Source organism: Micropterus salmoides, unplaced genomic scaffold (assembly GCF_014851395.1).
Source record: "Micropterus salmoides isolate LMB-PRFRI ecotype aquatic unplaced genomic scaffold, ASM1485139v1 Ms_hic_scaffold_8, whole genome shotgun sequence".
Classification (NCBI taxonomy): domain Eukaryota; kingdom Metazoa; phylum Chordata; class Actinopteri; order Centrarchiformes; family Centrarchidae; genus Micropterus; species Micropterus salmoides.
This window is the reverse complement of record NW_024044570.1, coordinates 13,361,905-13,387,252: the sequence shown is the minus strand read 5'-3', so window position 1 is coordinate 13,387,252 and position 25,348 is coordinate 13,361,905. Positions and strand designations below refer to the sequence as shown.

The 25,348-nt window shown below is 40.7% G+C and overlaps 1 protein-coding gene and 1 long non-coding RNA gene across 3 annotated transcripts in view; one reads left to right on the top strand and one right to left on the bottom strand.

The window, feature by feature from the left end:
- Positions 1-23,423, top strand: part of LOC119893649 (PDZ domain-containing RING finger protein 4-like) — a 132,949-nt gene extending 109,526 nt beyond the window's left edge. For both annotated transcript variants that reach the window (XM_038705937.1, XM_038705938.1), the window contains 6 exons: positions 1,947-2,049; positions 11,287-11,385; positions 16,608-16,670; positions 18,069-18,170; positions 18,998-19,126; positions 20,086-23,423. In XM_038705937.1, coding sequence (XP_038561865.1) covers positions 1,947-2,049; positions 11,287-11,385; positions 16,608-16,670; positions 18,069-18,170; positions 18,998-19,126; positions 20,086-21,558 — 1,969 coding nt within the window. In that variant the 3' untranslated portion in view covers positions 21,559-23,423. The remainder of the gene's footprint in view (positions 1-1,946; positions 2,050-11,286; positions 11,386-16,607; positions 16,671-18,068; positions 18,171-18,997; positions 19,127-20,085) is intronic.
- The window catches only part of LOC119893651, a 96,992-nt gene that overhangs the window by 8,321 nt on the left and 63,323 nt on the right, over positions 1-25,348 (bottom strand). The gene's annotated exons all lie outside the window — the stretch shown is intronic.

Genomic DNA, 25,348 nt, shown 5'->3' with positions numbered 1-25,348 from the left:
ATCTCGTCACACCCCTATTAAGTAGATAAACTTTAAGTTGGAAAATGTTAACAAATATAAGCTATTCAGGTCCACCAAAAATGTAGTCATATATGACAGCCTCAAGTGACTGTCAATACATGAGTATCTGGATCTGTCAAGCCATAGAAATTGTTACTCCTACATCACTTGAACACAGCGCAGACAGAGTCGCATTAGGGGTAATTGTGATTGAGTGGCAGAAAGAAATGCACATTTACAGATAAATAAATATTCACGGTTTGACTGTTGAATGTGCTTTCCCTGCTCAGTACACAGCACATGCAGTTTAACTGTCCTTTTAACAAACTGCATTTTAACCCCTCTCTATGATGCCGGACTATCTTTCACATGTCTGCTTAAGTAATCAGCTACAGAAACATAACTCTAGATGTACGTACTCGAGTTACTTTTACGTGTGGTACAATGAGTAGACATCTAATCACATCTCAACAGGATGTTGGGTAGTACAATACCTCAAAGACATGTTTTTATTGTCTATGTGAGAGGATGGGATAAACATACGTACAAAAAAAAGATCTTGAGAGTTTAAAGTATCAACATGAGGTTTTCCTGGAACACAACAAAAGAAACAGGGTTCATTATTTCCACTTCTGGTATTTTAGTTTATATTCTGTTCATCTCAAAGGAGAAGTAAACTGTGAACAAGAGAAGTTTAGCATAAAGGAAAATCTGGGTTTCACCTCCTGGGAATGAATCAATAGCAATGCAGGAGCTTCATAAGCCCAGAACTGGGAAGTCAGGACGGTCTTGGTGAACCGTGTGTATGTTTGTTACAGTGGATAATTAATTCCAACAATCATCTTGAGTTCTCTGAATATCTGTTGTCATTTGTCATTAGAGACTTGCTTAGACATTCACAAATGGAATTTCAGTTGGCTGCCCCATCTGTATCGCTCATCATTAAAATAATCACTAAAAAGACTAGCTATAAAGTAGTATACATGACCTGATCAAAATCATTGCCACAGGTATATATCTCACACATTATCACCATAGAAATCCCCATGGGGCCTTCTTGGCATAATTGGAACTGCTAGGTGTATCCATTTTGACTCGGGGAAGGTTTACAAGGTGATTAAAGCAAATGTGCTAATAAAAAACTAGGCAACACAGTGCAGCGTGTGCTCACGGGCTATTTATAGCCGCAGGCCGAGCCCAAATGTAATCAAGGTGTCCCATAAAATTCACATTTTCTTCTCAGCATCTGAGATCAGGTGCACAATCCAATATACAGCAGATTTTATAGATACAGCAAATGTTTGTCACTCTTATTTTCGAGGCTAGATTGTAAATTTGTATTTGTATTCTTTGCACCCACTGCCAAATATGTAATATTGAGGCACCAAAGTGTAAAGCATTCTGACATTTACCAGTCTGGTTTATGACTGGAAGATTGTTTGGAGAAAGTTTTACAGTGTTGGATAATCTGAGAGTCAGACAGCCCCTGAAGACGTCACTCAACACGTTCAACGTAGTGTCTTTTTGAAGTTTTTGTCCACTATGATTATCTCTTGTGGCACCAAAGCTGCTCATCTTGTTAGGCCCCTACAATGTTGTTTTGTTCAGTGACTGAGGGAAGCATAATAGAATTACACTGTACATTGTGGGGGGTTTTGTCTGTCAAAAGCAGGAGGCAAATTATGTGGATACGCTGTTATTAACAAGGGGCTGTACCTTTATCACACACACTCCAGCAGCACTGAAAGCCCTTGACAAATCCTTTATTCTTCAGATTCCAGCAAAGACAAAGGCGAGGAAATCCTGTCACTTATAGGTATTGAATGCATTTGAAAGAAAATGAGGAAAATGATCTTGCTTACGCCCAACTCTCCACCTCTTTCTTTTTCTCTGCCTCCCTGTCCGTCTTTCCCTCTCTTTCTTCCTCTGCCTCTCTCCTCTAACAGCTGTCATTCTCTTCATACAATGGACCAGGATTACTATGAAGGGACAGACTACCTCTCCCCTGTTCAAGCTGATGGAGAGAGGACAGAGGAGTTTGAGTATGAGGTAGGAATCACACTTGACATCACTGCTTACTAGAGCCTGACTCATTCACTGGCATGGCAAATTTTAGCTCATCACTGATTTATATTGTTACATACGTTGGCAGATAAGTCACAAGAAATTGCAGTACAGACATGCCAAAGATAGAAAGAGGAACTGCACTGAGAAGTTTATTTTTCAACTGTAACATGGTAGCTTAGTACATATCTTGGTCACAATTCTTGGAGTAGTTGAATATTTTAGAAAATATGGTTATTTGTTTTCTTGTGAGACTGAGAAGATTGATACAACTCTAATGTCTGTCCATAAGTATGAAGCTCAGCCAGCATCTGTTAGCTTAGAATACCACTTAGCCACCTAACTAATTAACAACTAACTTGTTTGACCCAACACAAACAGAAATGTAAAAACAACATTTTGTGGTTTTATGGGGAGTTACATTCTTTAATTATTCCTTGGCCGGGTGTAGTGACTGTTAATTAGTGCACTTTAGAGATGCAGGTAGGCAGATTTCTTTTAACTTTGGACAGACTTTTCCTCTGCCTACAGACTTTGTGCTAAGCTAAGCTATTTTTCCCCTCAGCCTCACAGTTAATAGAGTGGTATTAATCTTCTCATCTAACTCTTGGTAATAAATCTAATACCTAATACAGGTGTTTCCAGTTACACTAGCTGATAAGAAGTCTCCTCAGAGTTGGGTGATCTCACATAATTCCCAACAGAGCTTCACCTAGCATCCACCTATGTACTTTAATCTATAAATGATAAGGATGTAAGGTTTCCCGACTAACAGTTGCAGCAAAACTAACAGGAGAGTCAGGGAGATGTAAATCAACTGCAGTTTGTACACGTCCACGCGGTCCAGAGAAGAGGTCTAATCAGGCAACATCTGTGTGAATGACTATGGCTCTGTAAGGGCTTTAAGGGATCCTTATCAAAAATATCTTTTTATGTTATGTGTTTAGGTAGCCCAGTATCAGGAGGGTTTAGTTGCTAACAAACCATTTAAGTTCTAAAATGCTGAACATTTAGCAGAGAGTTGCACCCATATGTACACATGTGACCTTCCAGCACATGGACTCACATTCCCTCAATACTCCAGATTTAATGATGCCTAACAATTGGTAGAAGGGCGCAAACACTAATTGACTCTACAGACAGATCCCAGGGGGACAGCAGTGACAGATGATCAGCCACATTGCAGACCGCTAGAAAAATGTCTTGCTTCTATTGGCAATGATGGCATGCCTCCATGTTTTAGCTTTATTTCTACAAAGCAAAAAGAAAGTTGAAAACCTCCAACAACGGTAACGGTGTTACCTGAGATTTGCTAATTGTTTTCACAACTCTAGAAGAATAAAGCTTGCAAGATGGTTGACTTTGAACTCAATCAAACCCAATTAAAGTGAGGCATCTGTAGTGTGTGATAGTAAGAAATGATGTAAACACATTTCTTTACTTCACTGCATCTGCATCTTTACTGGACTGTATGCGAAAGGCACAGTTGGATAGGTGATGTTTCTATGGCTGTTGATCTCTGACAAATACAGATTACACACAGATGCACTGATTCGACTGTGACGGGAAGAGATAAACAGACTCTGTCTCCGCTCCCTGCTTTGGTCCAATATTCTTTATTTCCGAGTCATTGAGGTACGAGCATATTGCCAGCAAGGGCTCCCAACTGGTCTGATGTATGATGATTACTCACCCCTACCTCTTATTTTTTTTTCATATGAATTTGTTCTGAATGCTTCCACCCACTGAGCTTGAGCTGTTTCTACACATCCTAAATAGATCTGTGCACCCGCTTGGATCACAGAGGCCCTAGTGTCAAATCAGAACAAATATAATATATTAAAGCCTCTCTTTATGCCTCATTGCTATTAACAAATCCTATTACACTGTGTATGCTTTGTAGCCTGCACCATTTTTTTATTTCATGCTTGGGGAATTAGATACCGCGCTAATGCAGCCCCACTTACTGTATGTCAACTGAAAATGCTGTGAGGGGGATGTAGGCGAAAGCCGAAAAGCCACTTTCAGAGTCGACCTGATCCCTCACTCCCTGCTGAAGGAGAGGAAAGAGACTGAAGGAAAGACATTTCTTTAAATTACCTTTTGTTGGACGAAAAAGCACAGTGGGGGAGAGCAGTTTGCCATCACATCACAGAGAAACCATCTAAATCTACTTTACCTTCCTAATACACCAGGACATTGATGTTTCTGTTAGGGTAATCAAGAGGTGGAGAGATGCCAGAGTACACAGTCATAGTATACTGGATATTTCAAAACTGTTTGGGCTCATTTTCATTTTCCTACACGTAGTACTTAATAGATTAGTGGCCCCAGATGCACCACATACTGCTAGTCCCCATCAGATCCAAAGACTGTATTCAATGAATTATCAGTAGAGACATCAAAAGACTGTTTTTACAAACACCTGTAGAGTTCATACATAAAATTTTGATGACCTCCACCTTAAGGCTCATGCAGACTACACAACTTTCAGCGTCAGCCGATGGCTGTGCTGTTCAGACTACACAATTTGCAGTCTTGTGAAGGGAGTCTGAAATCGTTGTGGCGTACACACACACTACGTGACTGATCGGTGACAGGGGCTCACACACTACACGAGCTGACAAGGACTCTGTCACCTGACGCTGGTCTCCATACCACGTTTCGTCAAGAAAAAACGTGAAATGACGCAAACCTACACACGACTGGCCACCGCTGATCGATCACGGATTTACCCCTGATCACACCCCTGCTGACCGGTAAGTCGGGCTTAAAATTGTGTAGTGTGAACTAGGTTTTACAACCTTCATCACTGACATTTAGACATTTAGTGTTTTTACTCACACTTAAAGTTGTCCTAATCACTAATTTTATGTTAACAATGGATCAAATTAGTGTAATGATCAAGGAGTCCATCTGCTCATTTTTATTGATTTATCATTTTTTATGACGTGCAGCTTTACCATCAGACCAAAAACAGCTGAGCTCAAACCAAAAAGGCCAGTTGATTAATAAGCTGAAATGTTGTCACAATTAATACATTTCTCATTGAGACAGTCACAAGGTAAGCGATAGAGCTATGCTGTCATGTAACATCATAGATGTAACGAAGCCACAGCAGGCAGCTGTTTTCACTGAAAAGTATAGTGACTGTATGCTACCTGTTGAGCACCAAACAGCATACAAAGTTAGCAGCTAGCTGGTGAACAGTGGAGCGTTTACCAGCTAGCAAGTCAGAAGTTTCATCAATTGCAGCTTGCTACCCATCCCCAATTGGCCAAAAAATGCATATGTAAGCAAGTTACTGATTTGTTTCTGTGATAAATATATTTCTGAATGAGAGAAGGGTTCTGTAATCGGTGTAATGTCATGCAATAAAATGCAAATTAATTATTTACAAATCATACAATGTGATTTTCTGGATTTTTGTTTTAGATTCTGTGTCTCACAGTTGAAGTGTACCTATGATAAAAATGACAGACCTCTACATGCTTTGTAAAATCAGCAGTGAATAAAAATACTTGTTCTCCCCATTGTAGGTACTGACCGTCAAATTCCACCATAAGGTTCTGCACTTCATCTTCAAGACCATGCCTTGTAGCAAGAAATTTTACACAGAAACATCATACATTTCCTAAGATCCCTTTATGCATATGTAGCCACAATACCATGTTAGTAACCATTCCTCTGATTAGTTCCAGTAAGTTCTGAAGAAGCAAAGTACTCAAGCTCAGAGATACTCTTTCCTCTCTTCCTGCCAGTGGTAGCCATTCATGCATTTGGGACTGCTTTTTCAATTACTGGCAATCAAAGGCGCAATTATTATGACAGCATCCAATGTTATTTGATGGTGGGCGGCAATCTTCGCCCTAATCACGCCATCGCAGTCATTAATGTACTGTCAGCCCTCGTCCCTTTGCCACACTGTAATCTCCTGCCTAAGAGAGGCAGACAGCTCTTATGGAGAGAGGGTAAAAAAAATCAAAAGGCGAGAGGAGAGATTGGTGGATGCTTTTTTGATGCATCAGGAGACAACTTCCTTTTACTGGAGTGTGAGTGGGTGTTTCTGTCTACACAATATTGTCTTTAAAACAAGAAAACATAAGAACATCTGGTAAAGAAAAAGGGGGTCTCATACACTGTGTGTGCTACACATAGTTACGTACACACACGTGCATGCAATGGTTTGATGTGTCATCCAACATGCAAAAATTATAGCAATCTATTTTCTCTATCATTTAGTTCTCATGCACTATATCTAGCCATTAATAGTCAGAAGTAACTTAAGGCTTATTTTACAGAGCCAGAGAGGGGCGTTGTTGTACCTGTTCACACATCAGCTTTGCTTCAGGCTTAGCTATAAATTTTGGTGTTTTATTTGTAGCCACATCTCTGAGACATTGCTAGTCATTTCAATATTTCCCAGATATCCCACAACTTCTCACATCATATTAGCATGCAAGCGACGTTGTCACCGTAGCTCCCATTACCTCCATGACTGCTTTGTTGCATCAGGTGATGTGCTGCTTTAATAATACCTCTACCAACAATAATGGTGGTAGCTCAATAGTAACATTTTTAATATAGCTAATGACTGATTTGTTCAGGTAGTCCGGACCAAAAGCTTTTCCCCCCTTTTTACATTGTATCCTTACATATCAGCCAAGATTTGAAGTTGTCATCGCTTCTGAGACAGTCAATTAAAGATCTGAGCGCCCCGTCAGGTGGAGGCTCTAGAGAAAGATAAAACGACAAAGCTTGGATGATTTCTTTTTCTCTGTGTGATTGTGTGCACTTTGCTGAGAACACGTATGTCTGTAAGCATAGAGATTGTACAAGGATGCAGGAATTACTTTTTTTGTGTATGAGTGTGTGGGGGAGTATGTGTAGCCCAGCAGCAGCAGATCCCTGGTCCACAAACACCTCAATGATGTGTCAATGTGTGAGAAAAGCAGAGGCAGAGACGTGTAGGAAGAAATGAGTGACGGGGTGAAGAAGAAAATGGGAATTGAGCCTAAAGATGTGTTTGTGTGTGAGGAAGTGGAGGATCATAAACAGCTTAGGAGGGTGGTGGCTCTCTGGCAGCGGTATTGGCCTTTTCCCCTCATCTCATCCCACCATGGTCAGACTTCACCCCCTCCCCTTCCCAAAGCCCTGCCACATCTGACACGTGTAACCAGCCAACCAACACTTGTCACAGAGGAAATGAATCTCTCTTTCTGTGTGAGTCCCCTCTGAGCCCCACCAGAGCCCCCACCACCGCCTCATTTCTCTCTGCCCCCTCCATCCTCCTCTCCACTCAACCACCTCGCTCCTGCTGTTGAGAGTTGGTGTGTTTCTGCTCTAATGAAGACTTTGAGAGGAGAGGCCATTTCACACTTGATTCTCTCCAACACCCTTGATATGTTTCACCATTTGGAGATGGAGCACAGTCTTGTGCTGTTTGTGGCTGCACCTCTGTTGAAACTGAGAGTGCAAAGTGGCTTATGTACATTAACTGTCTGCAAGCTTGGAAGTTGTGTGTGGTTCCATATTCACTACATACTTCAGATATTAGATGTCGGGGGACTATGACACTCAAGTTCTAGGTGTGACTAATCAAATTTAACTTTCTGTGAGTTTGTATTTACGAACTTAAATGAACAATCCATGTTGACGCTAGGGTACTTTGCTATGTTCAAGAGGCTCGTGGGAAATTTGACGACCACTGATTTGTAAGTCAATAGTTTGTTGATCTCTCCCCTAGGGAAGATAAGGAATACTTTTGTGCTGCAACAAATATGTATATCAGGTAGCATTAGCATAATTATTGTTTATTTATAGTCTAATATTCTATAACTTGGCAACAGCTTGAAAGAAAAACCACTTGAGGTCCTCTGACATTTATCAAAGCCCCACCGATAAAACACTGCAAGCTGAGAATGTCTTTCATGATCAAACACTTTCAGAATCAAAACCTCAGACGAGAGTTGGCAATCCAGACTCCATAAGCGTCTCAAAAACAAGTACAATTTTTGTGCTGAAACTGGAAGAACAGCGTTATTTGATCATTAGCAGAAACTCTGTTTCTGCAGCTATTGTTATGCATCAAGGTTTTTATAGTAGGAAAATAGAATTTAGTCTCAGCTTCTGTTTCTTCATTTAAGGTTACAGAAATCCTCTATTTCTGCAAAACAAAATCACCATGGAGGTTCATTTGGTAGCTGTTCCGGAACTTTCGGTCATATCACAGTTTGTGCAGTTGTCGTTGTATTGTAGTATGTTTATTTTCTGAGTACAAGCCAAAATAGAAGAGAAATGCTTAAAGTATTCTGGAACATGGAAGTTTGACCATCTACTATTCCATGACAACTGGACAAACTCCATCTCCTGAGGTAGGACTGCGTGATGTGATCTAAAATTCAAACAGCTACTTAAAGGGGCATTATGTAGTTTTCAGCGGCCACTAGCGGTGCGGTTCTAAGATTGCAACCAGGCGTGTGCTCGTACGCGTGCTCGCTTGAAGTCATGAGCGAGCATAATCCAAAACACAACCATTGTCATACAGAAATCCTGCAATAAACGCAGAAACACCAGCATGCAGGCTGTGGCTTTTCACTCAGACATGTTCAGGCTCTGTTATTTCAACGTTCCCGTCTCAGAGGCAGGTCTACACCGGCTCCGTAACGTTACTTCATTCAGCGCAGCGAGCCGCATATCGGCACAATCCTCCCATAAAGAGTCAGAGTGACAGCGGCTATAGACAGACAGAGCTGGAAACTCGGGTAAACTCCCACTGCAACGCCCACTACAGTAATATTTTTATCAGCTGAAAGTTGAACTAATCCATGCTCGTTACATGGTCACGGTCCGAGCTACTGTAGCGTTAGCTGGCTGCATCAATATAGGCTACCTTTAGTAAACAAATCGCTCCACATTTGCTTTTTGCCGTTACATACTTTCTTGCATGCTAAATCAACAGTGGTACACATGATAGTAACATAGGTAGCGTTAGTTGGTGAAGTAATGTGGAAAGCTAACGTTATATAACTTTGCACCGGATAACATTAGCAACTGCTCGGTGTTAGCCGGCGAGCTAACGTGACTTTCTGTGTTTCTCCAGCTTTACTAATGCTCACTTTGTTCTTACTCAACATCATCTGAACCCGTTTGGTCTGATGGGCTTCAGCACATAAACCTTTGTTGTTTTGGATCCTTACGTGGAGCCTGTGTTTTGCTTGACCTGGTTGTTTTATGGTGTTAGTGGACTGCATGTCGTGAGCTGCCGTGTTATTGCTGTAGGCTGAGTGAGGCTCGGGAGCGCGCACAGGGCTCAATCTGACCCAGAGACCTCACATTAAAAGCAGAATAGTGGCTGATGCAAGCAACGGAGAAAACAGGCATGTACTTCATTTCTGAGTGAGTTTTGAGCCCACTGACAATAAGCCTATGACAGTTTGATTTATTAAAATCAAAAACTTACATATAGCCCCTTTAATTGTGGTGAGATAGTTTTGAGACCGTTTCCAAGGTCAAAAATTCAATTTTCAATGTCCTCTGTATATCTAATGTTGAACATGCCTTTGCTGGGAGGATGTCCCTCTGTCATTCAGTGATTTTGGCTAGAGTGACATATGTTAATTACAAAATGGATTGCCAGTAAATTTTGTGCAGACATTCATGGTCCCCAAAGAATGAATCCCAATAAGTTTGGTGATCCCCCGACCTTTCCACAAGCGCCACCATGAGATGACATTTGTGTTTCAGAGTGAAATGCAGTGTTTCCCATAGTTCCGCCATAGTTTCAAAATGAACCGAAAATATTTTTACACATCTCATAACATTTCGGACCTCTAATGTTGTGTTTTGTGGGCGCTGCTCCGCTCTGCTGTAAGTTTGCACGCTCACACACTGTCATCCAACTCGAGACAACCGCTTTTCTTTTGAGGTAACTACGGTAACGATAAGGGTCTGTTTCTGTCACTTGTTTGTGAGAAGGCGATTAAGCTAGCCGCACCTAAATTTGGAGTGCACACGTATTAAAACCTTGGTAAATGCACTGAGACCAGTGCGAGCTGACAGGCAGGTTAGCAACTTTATCCTGTCATTGGGTGTTTCTCAAAACCAAGAATGCAAAGAATGGACTTGTGTTCTTGGGGAGAACGTTCTTGCTAGTTGTTCATGGAAGAATGAACTTGCAATGTCACGAGCACACAAAACGCTGCTGACTGTTTGAGACGATGCGTTCTGGAATTGTGCAATACCCCAAGCACAGACGCCCCTGCGTTGCTTTAATTATTATAGCAGCCAGGCCCAAAACAAAAAGCTCAGAATTGGGTTTTAACTTACTTATATTTGCACATAAATAAAAAACTATATAAAATAAAAGCAAATAAAAAGCAAATACTGTGACCACAACTCTACTGTACACTACAGTGTAATGTCTAATAAAATACAATTTATAATAATAAAGCAAAGACAGTCCACTTTCATACTGTTTGTTTATTTTTTCAGAAGTTTCACAAGACCAGATTTTTCTTTCCATCACCATTTTCTGTACATCATCCAGATGTCTCTTGATTAAAGTTAAAACCTTACAACATTACTCAGAATGTAATGCCAGAATAACAGCGGTACGAACGTTAAAACTATCTTACAGCTGTGGGTCTTTTACTCTGCTGCTGTTGCTGGTCTCTGTGTCTGAGGGCTCTGTGAGCTGCTCTGACTGGCCGGCTCATTAGCTTCCCCCTGGTTCGTTAGTTCCCCACGCTGACGGTTGTGGAGCGTCACAGCTCTGAAAACATTTGAGCAAATTTTAGATTCGCCATCATTTTTACTAAAATTGCAAATATTCGACATCTACACAGCTGATTTCTAGCCTCAAAACTTCCCACCATAGTATCTTAAAATCCTGTGGGAAACACTGAAATGTCTCGACAGCTATTGGATGGATTGCCATGAAATTTCATACAGGCATTCATTCCCCCTTCAATACCTGTCAAACTAATGACATTCCCATCAACCTCAGCTGTACTTTGTTTAGTGCTATTTAACAAAAATTAGCATGCTAACACGCTAAACTAAGAAACTGAACATGGTCACGTTTATACCTGCTAAACATCAGCAGGTTAGCATTGTTGTTAGCATGCAGATGACGACACTTGGCTCAAAGCAACACAGTGCCTGGCATGCATGGTTGTAGACTACTTATTACGTACTACGTATTTTCCCTTATATCTGCAGGAAGTGGAATTGTGTCGACTCAACTGCCAAGAGAAGTTGGGGCTAACTCTGTGCTACAGAACAGATGAAGAAGAGGATGTGGCCATCTATGTCAGTGAGGTGAGTAAATAACTTATGATAGACTTGGATTGAAAAGTTTCATTTCCTTCATATAAGACAATGAATATTGCATCTTCCAACTTAGTTTCCCACAAACTTTTCAATTTTCATTTGGGTAGTCTCTAAACACAATCTCTTATCTTTCTCCACTCACTCCTGGAGACACTAAGAAAACATGCAACATACTTATATCCATCCTCCTGGTAGCTTTTTGTGCCAACCACTACAGTTAGGACTGCTAGCTGTTTGAAATAGAAAAAAAGAAAATATTAATACTCTTGAGGCAAACAGTATATGCATATTCCACACATCCTTTATATTTCAGTTCTTTGAAGTCTCACATTTACATATCATACACAGTTGTAGAAACCAACAATGGCCAGATCAATGTGCCTGAGTAAAATGCCTAAACAACTGAAGAAGCAAGATTTCCAAGACTAAATCAGTTGTGACAGTTAATATTCATCTTTCAATTTATAGTTTACTTTAGTATTCATGTGAGCAAAGCAGGTTTCTCTCAAGTATAGTCATTTTAAAATTGATCTCTTTATCAACCAGAGGTGACATTATTGAACAGTTTGGCAATGTTCTAACTGTATGATTACACTGTCAGTTACCAACCTGAAATGACAGAAAAAAACAAATACACTTTCAGGGCTTGTCTGAGTTGTTCACCCAGTCTTTTCAGTACAGCTGACATCAACAAGCAAGCTGTGAGATACGTGTTAGCAATAAGACTGAAAAAAATACTGTTCTCCATTCTGCCCAACTTTCTCCCCAATTCGTTTGAAGTTGCCTCGGACCCTGCAAGGTGTTCGCTTTGAGAGCGGAGCAGAATATAAATCACTGTGGTCTGTTGCTCCTGGCAGCATCCTTAAGTGTTACTCTGCAAAAAAGTAGAGCTAAGGGGTGTGCGCTGCATTAAGATGAGGTGGCTGAATGTCACTGTATACAGGATGTGTTGGAAGAGGTGTTACATGCTCTGGTCTTGCATAAGTAGTGAGAACACATCAACAAGGAATTAAGAACAATGCAAGGTCATTTGAAAACAAGCTAAATTTGCCAACTTGGTAGCACTTATATTGCAGCACAGTAGACACACTCATTCACATTAAAGGGCATTTCAAGAGCATAGGATAGCTTGGGTGCCTGACACAGGAAAAAAGATGTCATCTGAGACAGCAGAGAGTAGCTAGTCAAGAAATTAGGTTTCTTTAGATAAATATATTAAGAAATTATATTTACTTTATTATTCAGTAAAACTATGTTATTGCAACTTAGACACTGACCGATAACATGGAAAATGCAAGCCAAGAGTGTGTAACATTGTCACTGTTTCTGCACCACAGTCCATTATAAACCACATAATAGATAGTTTACAAAAGGCATTTTACAATATTGTTACTTCTCTTAGTGACCCCCTTGCCAAAACTGCCCGCCAGCAATAATATCTGGCCCGCAGCTAGAATATGGTGCTTTGATAGCAGTGCGGAAATGGATCTTAGTCATTACAGCAACAATTACTCACATAATCACTTCCTCTTCAGTGGTTTTGCCAGCAAAATAAAAGCAAGAGAACGTTTTTGACAATGCTTTACAACAATGCTTTATTTGGAGTAGAATTGAGAGCTTTTAATTTGAAAAATTCTGAATGACATTAAAAAGTCTGTAGCCTGCTTGACACACCTCTGAAAGAAACGTGATTCCTCTAAATTTCCTCTGCGTGGAGAACCACAGGAATACATACAAACTGCAGCACATGCTTTATTGTGAGCATGTGCAACAGTCTCATCATCCATCCATCGTCAACCGCTTATCCTGCGTACAGGGTCGCGGGGGGCCAGGTACACCCTGGACAGGTCGCCAGTCCATCGCAGGGCCACACATAGACAAACGACTCCTCATACTCACATCCCCAACTAAGGACAACTTTTTTGGAGACACCAATTAACCTGCATGTCTTTGGATGGTGAGAGGAAGCTGGAGCACCCGGAGAGAACCCACACGGACAAGGGGAGAACATGCAAACTCCAACCAGAAAGGTCGGGGCAACCGGGGTTTGAACCCACGACCTTCTTGCTGCGAGGTGACTGCACCACCGCGCCGCAGAAAGAGTCCCTTCATAATCAATTTGTTGAATAATTCTCGCGACGTGGGATCGAACACGCAATCTTCTACACGAGTCTTTCGCTTTACCGACTGAGCTAACCAAATACCGTAACATTTAGCTCAAATATTATGTCTTATGTTCTCACTTACCATCTAATGGATAAAAATTGCTCTGATGCAAAACTTAATAGCTGACCCTTGCTGTATATTATTACTTCTTCGAACGCATGTATTCAACATAGGGATGCGCGTCGACACAGAATTCTACAAGAACATAGTGACGAAATACTGCGGCGCAACATCGCGACGTCATGTAAGGTGGACCCATGGTTATGGAGATAGAAATGGCTCATTCTAAGGTAATAAAAACATAACAGTTCATTATGTCAATAGATACCGTTTCTGATTAATTAACAAGACTATGGCAACTACTATTTTGTTCCACCATAGTTTCAAAATGAACCAAAAATATATTAACATTAAAGCCAGCTAACGTTGTGTTTTGCGCTGTTGCTCCCCGCTGCTGTAAACTCACTAACACACTTTGGCATCCGACTCGAGACAACCACTTTTCTTTTGAGGTAATTACTGTAATGTTAAATAAGGGTTTGAACAGCATTGAGTGTTTCCACTGTCACTCGTTTGTGAGAATGCGATCAAGCTAGCTGCTAAATTTGGAGTGCACATGTATTAGAGCATTTATGATAAATGCAGTTAAAAGGAGCAGAGTGAGCTGACAGGCAGGGTTAGCGTCATTTTCTCACTTTACAAAGTGTTACAGTATGACAGTCTTACCTGAAGAGAGGCTATTAAATCTTAATTGTAAATTACAAGCACAACATACAATGTAATTATCAAATTGCATCATTGGACTTGGTGAATGCAGCGCAAAGTTAACAAGAGCGCAAAGTCCGTCATAGATCTATCTTCTATTATGCTTTTAAAGTGCACAAAATAAATGCAAATATTTCTTTCGGGGGGGCTTGCCTGCTCGGACCCCCCTAGAGAGTCAATGTACACCCACCGTAGTCTCACAAAATCCTTTGGGAAACACTGAGAAATATTATACACTGGACCTTTAAGTGGCAATTTAGAGTTTTCAATCCACCTCCTACATCTTTGATTCCCAGATCAATTTTGTTCCCACTGTTCAAACAGTGAGAAAAGCAAACTCCACACAAAACTGACCAAAGCTAAGAGTCAAACCTTTTTGCAGTGTGGCAAAACTGCATTTAGTCACTCACAATATCAACAGTTAATAGATTACTAATATAAAATTGTTTTTTTTCTGTTGTAGATTATTCAGGGTTGGGGTGCTCTCCCCATAACTGCAGAAAGATTACCTTCAATTTGCTCCGTTCTCTCCAGTCGTACCCCCATTTCTGTCTAGTGACTTCCCTCCCAGTTTACCGAGTACTGCTCTGTGAAGAGGTGGACTATCATGAAGATGGAGTTCCACAGCGCCTCACCATCTCCAGAGATCCTACCTGATAGAAGAGTGAAACAAATGGCCCCAGACACCGATTGATTGGCCAATGAAAGTGTCCTGCCCCCTTGTTCACTGGCATTAGTTACAGGAGGGGCAGGTGCATCATGCATTGAGGTTGAGTTACAGGCTGTAAATGCTGTATGCAGGGGCTTGTGCTATATAAACCGGCCAGAATATAACAACTGAGGCAGTGATAACTGAGTTTGTTGGGGACTTTGAAAACTGCCATTTTCTTAGGAGTAGGGGGTGGGTATTGTTAAGATTTTATTGATACACTCTTATTGATACTCATACATATTGATGGATTAGAACTTTATATTTGATTATAACTAAATTTTGTTTCTTGAGCAGCAACTGTTAAAGTCACTATATAATTTCAATAATATCTCACTGGAAACAAAAGTGTCCTCCTCTTAGCTGGTTTCAGCTCTATATTTTTATTCTGGGACTCCACTAGAGTAGCTTTTCATTATTAAAGTTTTAAAGAAAAATCCTTATTCATCTTAAAATGGCCCTTTATGCAACCTCTCATTTCATCCTCTGTTCGAAACAAGCCATTCAGCCTAAAATCCCACTTTCTTCTGCTTGGCCAACTTCCAGAAACCTGCTGAGGGGCAGTACCATAGATTGTATAAAACATGAAGCTGGTGTCCTTGATATCACAAATAGGTTTCTGAAGATCCTTTGTGAAACTCAGTGTAAGATGCTCCCAGCAGCTCTAGCGGTCGCTTCAAGTGTCCATTCTATGGCACAGCGTTGACTTTTAGCGATTAGCACCAACCACATCGCCTCATCCTCTTTCCGATGTACTTGACGCCATATGACAGCTACAGTAACTTAGCTTGGAAAATAGCGATATGGGGGCACTGAACTTGATAAATTCACTGTTTACAAGACCAAGAATTGGGTTGGAAAAACCAAGTGTTTCTGGGGGCTGAGTCTCAAAGATTACTGTACAAAAACACACAACTTTATTCAAGTTTATTCATTGATTTTGGTGGAATTGGATGATGTCATATGGAGAAAATATTTTCTGGTTTTCCATCTGATGTCTTCCGGCTGCCCTGCCTCAACTGATTTATGGAATTTCTAGATGGACAGATTTAAAGTAATCGCTAACTGCTGCTAAATGTAGCTGCCGTTAGCTAATAGGACTGCTAGCTGCACAGCTAACTGAACTAACTAGCTAACAGCAGCTACAGTTATTAATAGTTAGCGGTTACTTTAGCAACAAGTAAACCCATCTGTCCATCAAGAAACTAACTTTCACAACCACACCTAACTTCAACAGACGGAGCGTGTGGACAGGGACGTCCCTCATAGGGATTAATTTGACATATGTTTAATTTATTTTGTAAAACTCTGGCTACATTTAATATGAACCTCTGACATCGTAACTATATATTTGTGTGTGTGTCTGTAAGAAAATAATGGAAGCATTATAGCTCCCCTTTAACATCTAAGGTTTTCCCATGGCAGTAGCTGTGTTGCTCACATTTTTGATAACTGTCTAGACATGTCTAGCTGGATGATGTCTTCATAATGACTTACAACATTTTCAGGCACTCTTAACTTAAGATTGAAAGTGTTTTAGAGGCATTTTTTGTTCCCTCTACTTTCACAGATCAGTCCAAACAGCGTTGCAGCCAGAGACGGACGCATCAGAGAGGGGGATCGAATTTTGCAGGTACAGTAAGACACACTCTCTCACTGGCCCCCTCTGCACAAACTCACATTAGGCTCAACATAAACATAAAAACGTGCTTTTATTTTGTCACACTCAGCCACTGTCTCCCAGCACGAGAGCCCATTCATTTTTAATGGCAGCACATTAAAGGGGGAACTCGCCCCTTCTGTGACTGTTAGAGGGGGAGAAATGCCCCCCTGGCTGTTTTAGTTACCGACTCAGCACCAGCAGGGTTTTTTAAGAGTTCTGGTTCAGGATGGTGCTGTGCTGCAGCTCACTGTCTCCTGTGGGATGGCTGAGAGGCTATGACTGTTATTAGCCCCTGGGTTCATCTTCAGGCTTGCGATTCAGAGAAATTCTGCTACCGACAAGAAGAGGCAGTTGTAAGGGCTGAGGGTGGATAGCGTTGCCTCTGTGGTTAAGGATATTGTGTAGGTTAGTCAGAGCCTCTAATTTTAATGTTAAAGCTGCATTAATGGGATTTTGGCCACATGGGGGCAGCAAAACAAGCGGGAAACAACATTATCACCTTATTAAATTCAAAAAGTCAAACTTTTCTTTCTACACTAAATAGAGCAAAGTTTGCAGGCTCAGAAAACCAAAACAACAAGCAAAAAGAGGCTCGGATAGATGGATTCATTATTGCATTTTTAAGTTTACAAGTGAACCACAAATAAGTAATGTGAACTATTTTAACAATGACAGTGAATGGGAGTTACAGTGTGAATGGCAGATGAAGTGAAGGTCTACGAATTGAGAAGTAGACATAAGTATTCTAAGTAGAAAATGTCTTTTAATAAGTAGTACATTATGAGAGGGGAAATGAGAAATAAAGTGAAGGGAGAAGTAAATACTTATGGATACATAAGCACGGTTGGTCTAATTGTCTGCTGGTGTCTACCATGTGTTGAGTGACTGATTTTAAGCCTGGAGAGGGTGTATGCGTGTGTTTGTGAAGCAGACCAGTACTCTGGCACTATTATCCACCAGTGACAGGGCCATTACTCTGCCTGCAAAAAGATGGACGCCCCCTGTCAGTGGCCAGTTAATTGTACAGCTAGATGTATGTACGCTGCCGGATACTTTGGTGAACACAACAGCCCCGTCGGCCCACGGCCACTGTCCCATTCATAATCACTGCTGGGTCCTGCTTCATATTAGGGAGCAGCACAGAGTGTTTACAGTTTCCCCGGGAAAGAAGGCATTATTGTGCAGTGCCACTTTTATTGTGCTACTTTGTTTTTCTTATGTGCTTTTGTATGAAGAGGATTAAGCTGGCCTCAGTGTATGTATGCATGTGCCTGTGTTCAAATGTTTGTATTTGTATATGAAATACATGTTTGCTTGCTTGCGTTTGGTTTAACTACCACAGTAATCATGTTTGTATGTCATCTTCAGATTAATGGCCAAGATGTACAAGACAGAGAGGAAGCTATGGCTGCGCTCTCCAGTGACAAGTGTAGGAACATCGTGCTGCTGGTTGCCAGACCTGAGATGCAGGTTAGAAATGACCAAACACTTAACATGCGATCTTTCAGCCACTAACTGAAACACCTACCATAAGCCTAACATGGGTGAAGTAAGCCCTTTTTAAAGCCCTGAAGGTCTCTTATATACAGTATATTTCCTCAGAGTAAACCTTAGCAGTCTGGGGTAGCCATTCTCACCTCCCCTCCACCACAAACACTCCTAGTGGAAGCCACCACTGAGACACCTCATCATGTTTTATTTTTACGTAGCGCCACTGTAATTGACTTCCAACAGTAAGCCATAAAAGCTAATGGCATGCTAATGTGGAGTGAGTTCAGGCCCAAGGCCAATGGCGAATAAGCGGAAGGACACTACCGCAGTGCAGATGAGCCAGGAGCAATAGTAGACTCTTTGTAATTAAATGAGTCTCTCAGTAGTAAATCTTAAGTCTTCAGATATGGATCCCATTTGGTTCACATCGAGCAGACAAACAGATGATGGATGGTGTGGAGCAAATGTGTCAAAGGTGGCATTCTTATGTCCATTAAAAATTGTACTGGCTGTATTTTAAGATTTACAATGCATGTTTAAAAGAGGAGACGTTTTGTTGGGTAAGAAATAGAAAACTGCATACAAGTCAAACAACACACCATATTAATGCTTGCAGTTTCTTATTTCAAAACCATGCCTGGTGATTTTTTTGTCTTCCCAGAAAATCCCATTTGGGCACCCATTTGGAACACCCAAGTATTTGTTTTTAGACACTGTGTCGCCACAAGCTTTAAGCTTTGACAAATAACACTTGCCCCTTTCTCTCTCTCTCTCGCCATATGCTTCCCTTCTTCATTCACCCTTAGCTGGAGGAGGCCTGGCTGGATGATGAGCACAGTGAGTTCCTGGAGCAGCTGAAGATGGAAATGTTGGAGGAGCAGCAGAGAGAGGAGATGGAATTGGCTGCCTTACAGGAGGAGCAGGAGAATGAACAGGTCAGACAGCAGCAAAAGATATACTTTGTGTAACCAGATTAGCAAGTCAATGACAAAAGCTTTGTTATCTGGGTTTAAGAACCTCTGGAAAGCCTGTTTTTTTATTTGCTCTGTTCAATAAGAATAAAGTCCCTAAAAACTCAAAAAGCAATAGATTTAAGTTAACCATCCCACTGATGGACAGACTGTAGTACCCAATGTGTTCTAAACATCATATCATCACACTGACCAATTATTGCTTTGACTGTATTAGGACATTATTCACAGTCAATATTAACCAGATCTAGCCAGTAGCAGAGATTGAATCAAACTCTTCACAGACTTTCTTGAAACGATGAAAACAAGCTTTGCTCTTTTGAAATATGAATATAAAATAATGATTATGAATATTTATGCAAGGGGACTGTTGAACTATTTCAATTCCAAACATTCGGAATCATAATTTAATATTCTGTTTTGTTGGGAGGATAGCATGCTCCAAAAATCCATATAAATGGAACTTCAAAGACATGGCAGAGAGAAAACAATCCCTGAAGTAACAGAGCTGAATAACAGAGTTAACACCGCACAACAGTATATGTAATCCTTCAGGAGAATGCAGAATAGGGTTGCACTTCTTGAACCAGTAAATGCTGTAGTTCTGGTGACTTGTTATTTTCTGTCCTCAATCCATAAAAAAGGTAAAACAGAAAACTATACCAAAACACCAGAGTACTTTTCCATATATACACGATGTATAACGTGTAAATATTTTTATTCACTTAAGATGTTAGTATTTAAGGATGTTGTAAGATGAAAACACTTACACACAGGATCACACATTACAAGTTTCCAGTAAATGACAGAAAATAGCCAATAAAAAAAACAAACAAGTGCATTACAATTTTGCATGTGGCTTAAGTGCCATCCATCTATAAACGTGTATTTCAGGCTGAGCTTGTTCATCTTATTCATTTCAGAGAGCAGAAGACGACAAGCCCACCTGCTCCACACTCCCTCATCATAAGGACAGTGTACGGAGTATAAAAGACAGAATGGATAGCTCGGAGCATAATGTCCTGGCACACATCCAGAGACGTCTATCCCAGTGCCTGAGAGACAATCGGGACACACACCGCACCGCCAGCTCCCCGCGGCTGGAGGACAAAGAGGATGAGGATGACGACGAAACTGAGGGTGATCGTTTCCAGCAGCTCTTGGAGCTGAAGTGTCAGATACGTAACAGCGGCGAGTACGACTTGTTCTACAGCCGCCGCAGCACTATTGAGTGCAGCATGGGGGAGCAGGGCGGCGTACAGCATGAGCTACGTATGCTCAATGAGGAGCTGCGCAGCATCGAGCTTGAATGTCAGAACATCATGCAAGCTCATAACCTTCGTAAGGGCCAGCAGTCTCCCTCTACTGGCAACTCTGCACCCTCAACCAAAAACCAAAGCCTCCATCGGAGTCAGCCCACAAAGGGTAAGCTGGCAGATATTAATGAGAGGCTGGAGAAATCGGATAAGGACAGCTCCAGTGCCTATAACACAGCGGAGAGTTCACGGAGCACTCCTCTGGCAATGGACCGCTCTCCGGAGCACTCACTCCAGAGGATGGTTAGTCTCACCAACCAGAGGAACCTTTGCAGTGGCCTTCCCACTGGCCATTCTCTTAGCCCAAGCCCCATCCCAGCCTGCCGTGCTCCAGTCCCAGGCAAAAGTAGCAGCCCTGACCACAGCAATCCTTCTGAGTCGAACCAGACACCTCGGGCTGAGGAGGAGAGTGGCGGGAAATTAAAGCCACGTGCTTCCAAGATTCCTTACTTCTCTCCGTCCCTCAGTTCCCAGCAGAGGCAGGTCAACATCCCAGCTCATGCCCGCCACTACCAGAGCTACATGCAACTGATCCAGCAGCGCTCAGCTGTAGAGTATGCTCAGAGCCAGCTCAGCCTCCTCAGTGTCTGCAAAGAGCCTCAGAGGCCCATTATTGAGCCCAAGATGGAGTGGAAGGTAAAAATCCGCAGCGACGGCACACGCTACATCACCAAGAGGCCTGTGAGAGACAAGATTCTGAGGGAGAGAGCCCTAAAGATTAAAGAAGAGCGCAGTGGGGGAATGACCACGGATGATGATGCAATGAGCGAAATGAAGATGGGGAGGTACTGGAGTAAAGAGGAAAGGAAGCAGCACCTGGTCAGAGCAAAAGAACAGAGGAAAAGACGAGAGTTCATGCAGCGTAGCCGGCTGGAAAGCTTGAAGGAGAACCCTCAGAGCAGCAGCGAGAGTCGCAAGGAAGTCAGCATTATAGAGCTCAGTCACAAGAAGATGATGAAGAAACGCAACAAGAAGATCCTGGACAACTGGATGACCATCCAGGAGCTGATGACTCATGGTACTAAGGCCCCTGAGGAAGCCAAGGTGCACAATGCCTTCTTATCAGTCACTACTGTATAAAAAAATAAATTAAAAAAAACACAAAAAAACCACACATTCTACCCCATGCGGTATAATATACTTGCCTCGTTCAATGTGGCGTTTTTATGAGGACAATAGGAATATTTTTCACACTTTGTAACCCAAAAAGCATTTTGTAAAGAATTTATGAGTATTGTCATGCCATTTTTTCATGTTTTTCCATTAGTTTTTCACATCAATCTGCAGAAAAAAAGTTTCTATGAAATTAAGGCTATACAATTATTTTATACCTTTGCTCTAAACATGTTTATCTTTTCGAATCTATTTTCATATTTATGTTGTAACCATATATCTCAAAATAGTTTTATGAGCATCTTCAGAAAAGTTAAGTATTTCCTTTTGTGTATTATGTACACTTGCCAGTTGCAACACACAACAAATCTGTCGGTCTCCTGTCTTTCACTGACTTTTTTAATGTTCCTTTTAATCAGCAGATCTACTAATCCTTTAAAGCTGAAATCAGTAACTCAAGAGGTAGTTTAAATTATGTTTCAGACTATTGGTGCATAGACGTGGACTTGAAGTTAAATTGTTAGCCATGCAGACATCATAAAATTGTAATATCTAATGAACGTTTTTGTTTTTTTAAGTTCCAAATTTCATCTTTAAAAAAGGGACATGGATCACACATTCCACAGTACTGTAAAACTTGCTCCTAATAAAAGACTGAGCATAACTACAGCAAGAATGTGTTTAATCCCTAAAATGCAATGAATTAGATAGAAATCCAGTGATCTGAAAGCGAAAAGATCCCTTAAAACTCTTGGTGTTTCACTTCAAAATGCCATATTGTTTTTTGTCGGGTGGTGGGATCCTTGAGGTTTTAGATTACTGAACATTGTAAATTGTCTATATGAGCAAAGGTTTCTGGTCAACAGATTACTTTTGCTATTATTATTTTTATCATCAGCAATTTTATAAAAGCATCTTTTAAAAGTTCAATACCTCATGTTACAGCGAAACTCTTCATGTGTTGATTCTGTAATTTGTAAACTTGAGCCACTTTTCTTACAAACAAGGAAACAATACAACACCGTTGGAAGCTGCTACACTGACAGGTCAATGAAAAGAAATTATACTTTTAAAACGGATGGATCTTTTGGTATAAAGTAACACAAACATCTCAAGAGTCAGTGTTGCAGTTTTGTTTGTATTGTTTGCAGCTTTTGGGTAAAAAATATTTTGTATTCACTTTTATTTTTGCTTAATGTTTTGAGTTTTTTCTTACATATTCAACAACAGATGGACCTGCTCATAGCTTTTACATATCAGTATTTTTACATCATTTGTACTCTCTACATACACCTTTACTCAGCATAGCCTTAACAGCAAAAACAAAATCAATGTTACGTTTGTGTGGCAATCTGATTTCATACACAAACAAACTTTCTCTGGATATCTCTGTGCAACAGAGATGTGATATTCAGCCTTACTCATACATTGTATGATTTGAGTTTTTAGTAACTGGAAAAATTCATAGATATTGTATTGTTGTTACTGAATCATGTTTGAGGTCGCATTAACTTGTGTTAGGATGATTGCCACTGAGCAGGACTCAGAACACAGCATATTAGATAATTGAAAAACTAAACTGGTGAACTGAATGGATTGCCATTTATCAACAGACTTTATAGTTCAGTTACATGTACAGTATCCTCATTCCAAATGCCTCATTTTTAACTGAAATATTGTAAATTTTAAAATCCCTGTATTTGTTTGGAGTTAATGTCAATGGTCTAATTTCGAGTAATGCGTAGTTGGCACATTTGTAGCCAGGTAAAATGTGTGATAATAGTGATCTTTGCAAAAGAAATGATAATAAATTATTGTTTTTTGGTACAATATCACACTGGATCATGTTTTGTTATTCAGACATTTGTGGTAGAACCAAAATCTGCTGTTTCTTAGTGCCAGGTGGCTTGAATTGTATGTAGAAAAACTTGTAGCTGGTGAAAACTGAACAAAAAAACTTACATGATATTGAAAGGCTGCAGCAAATTAAATTTGTAATTAAAAATAGATATTTTTTTGAGTTGCTTTGCAAATTTTTACATTTCTGTTAAGTGGTTAGTGTGAACAGTGTGAAAATTAGCAACAGCAACAATCTGTGCTGTTTTAGTCTACAGTGACGATGCTGAGGGAAAATGGATAAAGATGAGGTGGAGGGCGTTAGGAAATGGTGTCATGTCAGAAAAGTAAAGAGTGCAAAGAATAGCAACAAACTACAGCAACTCATTCTAGGGTAAGGACGAGTCTAGTTTAGTCAGTGAAACAGAATGACTTGTTCACTGAACACATGTTCACCTCCGATATCTCCTCAATAGTAACTCACTTTTTCTCCCCTCTGTGGATATGTTAAGTGATTAAACAGAAGGAGATTTCAATTAAAATCACCTTCCACTTGGATGGCTTTGTGTTCATTAAAATGTACCAACCACTTTATCATCGCTATGGCCTTGTCATATGCAGGGGAGAACTGCTGGGATACTCTGCTCTCTGTATTATCTAAAGTTGTCAGTGTGCTATAGCTGAAATTGGAGTGTCACGGATACATTACTGCCTGAAGACTGTTCTGTACTTCTGTGTTTCCATTTTACTGAAAACTTGTTCCAATTTAAGAAACTGGTAAAATATAAAAACGAACCAAGTCTTCCTGATATTATACACACTTTCTTTTGAGTGAAAATTGTTCTCGCTTACCTGTAGGCATTATGTGTGTTTTTGTTGCCAAGCACTCTTATTTTCACTGGTTTCTTTTGTTAGTCTATTAATATCTAATAAAACACTTAATGTGTGCAAACTGGCCAGTGAAGGACACCATCCAACTATAAAAGCACTTCCTACTGGAATACTCTACTTAATTTACATACAGTGCCGTTTTATAATTCCAAGGTATGACATTTAGTGTGATATTGAGGTTGTACTCCATGGTCAACGCCTTCCATTTCCATTATAGTCTGTTGCACTTAAAAGCATCTCCGTTTATTCAGCGACCAAACATTAACATCCAAGTTGGTATTGAAAAGTAGACTCCTGCCATCACCTGGGCCCATTTGCTCTCCCCTCATTTGTTAATTCTCACAGTGTGTGAGACAGAGGCCATCAAATGCCAGTGAAAAGCCACAGAAGAAGAAGTGGTGCGAGTTGTACCAACCAACGCCAGAACTAGCCAAAGAGCTTGCTAGCTAATTAAGTTCATCCCGGAGTCCCCAAAAGAATCAGTCAGGTGTAATTAAAATTGAGCCGGTGACAGTCATGGCATTTGTCAGAGCTACCCAGCAGTTCAAATACCAGTACTGACAGAAATGTCAAATGGATAGCACTGTCTCAGCTCCTCTACAGTGCGCCACTCTCACACACAGTCATTGTCTGGGTTATGAATGTTTACTGATAACCTTTAGGATTCCCTGAACAGCAAAAACTACAGATTCTCTATAATTCATCCAGGGAGGCCCATATTTATTGACATAAAGATCCACTTGACACCTGATGGTGCAATCTACTTCATTGTGCCTCCTCTCCCTCCTAATCTCAGAGGCTTATAACAAACTGGTAATTGCCTCGGATCATTCGTCTTTCTATGTCACTTTAGAAATTGATGGCAGCTTTGATCTTTGATATCATAACTGCTATGTTGTGGTAATTGGGCCCATCATGCCAGATGTAGTGGTGTGTATGCGGATTCTATGGACAGGCTGCTACTGCTGTGCCAGCTGTTCTGAATTTATATGCCTTAATCAAGCAGAAGATGATAGTGAGTCTGCTGAAA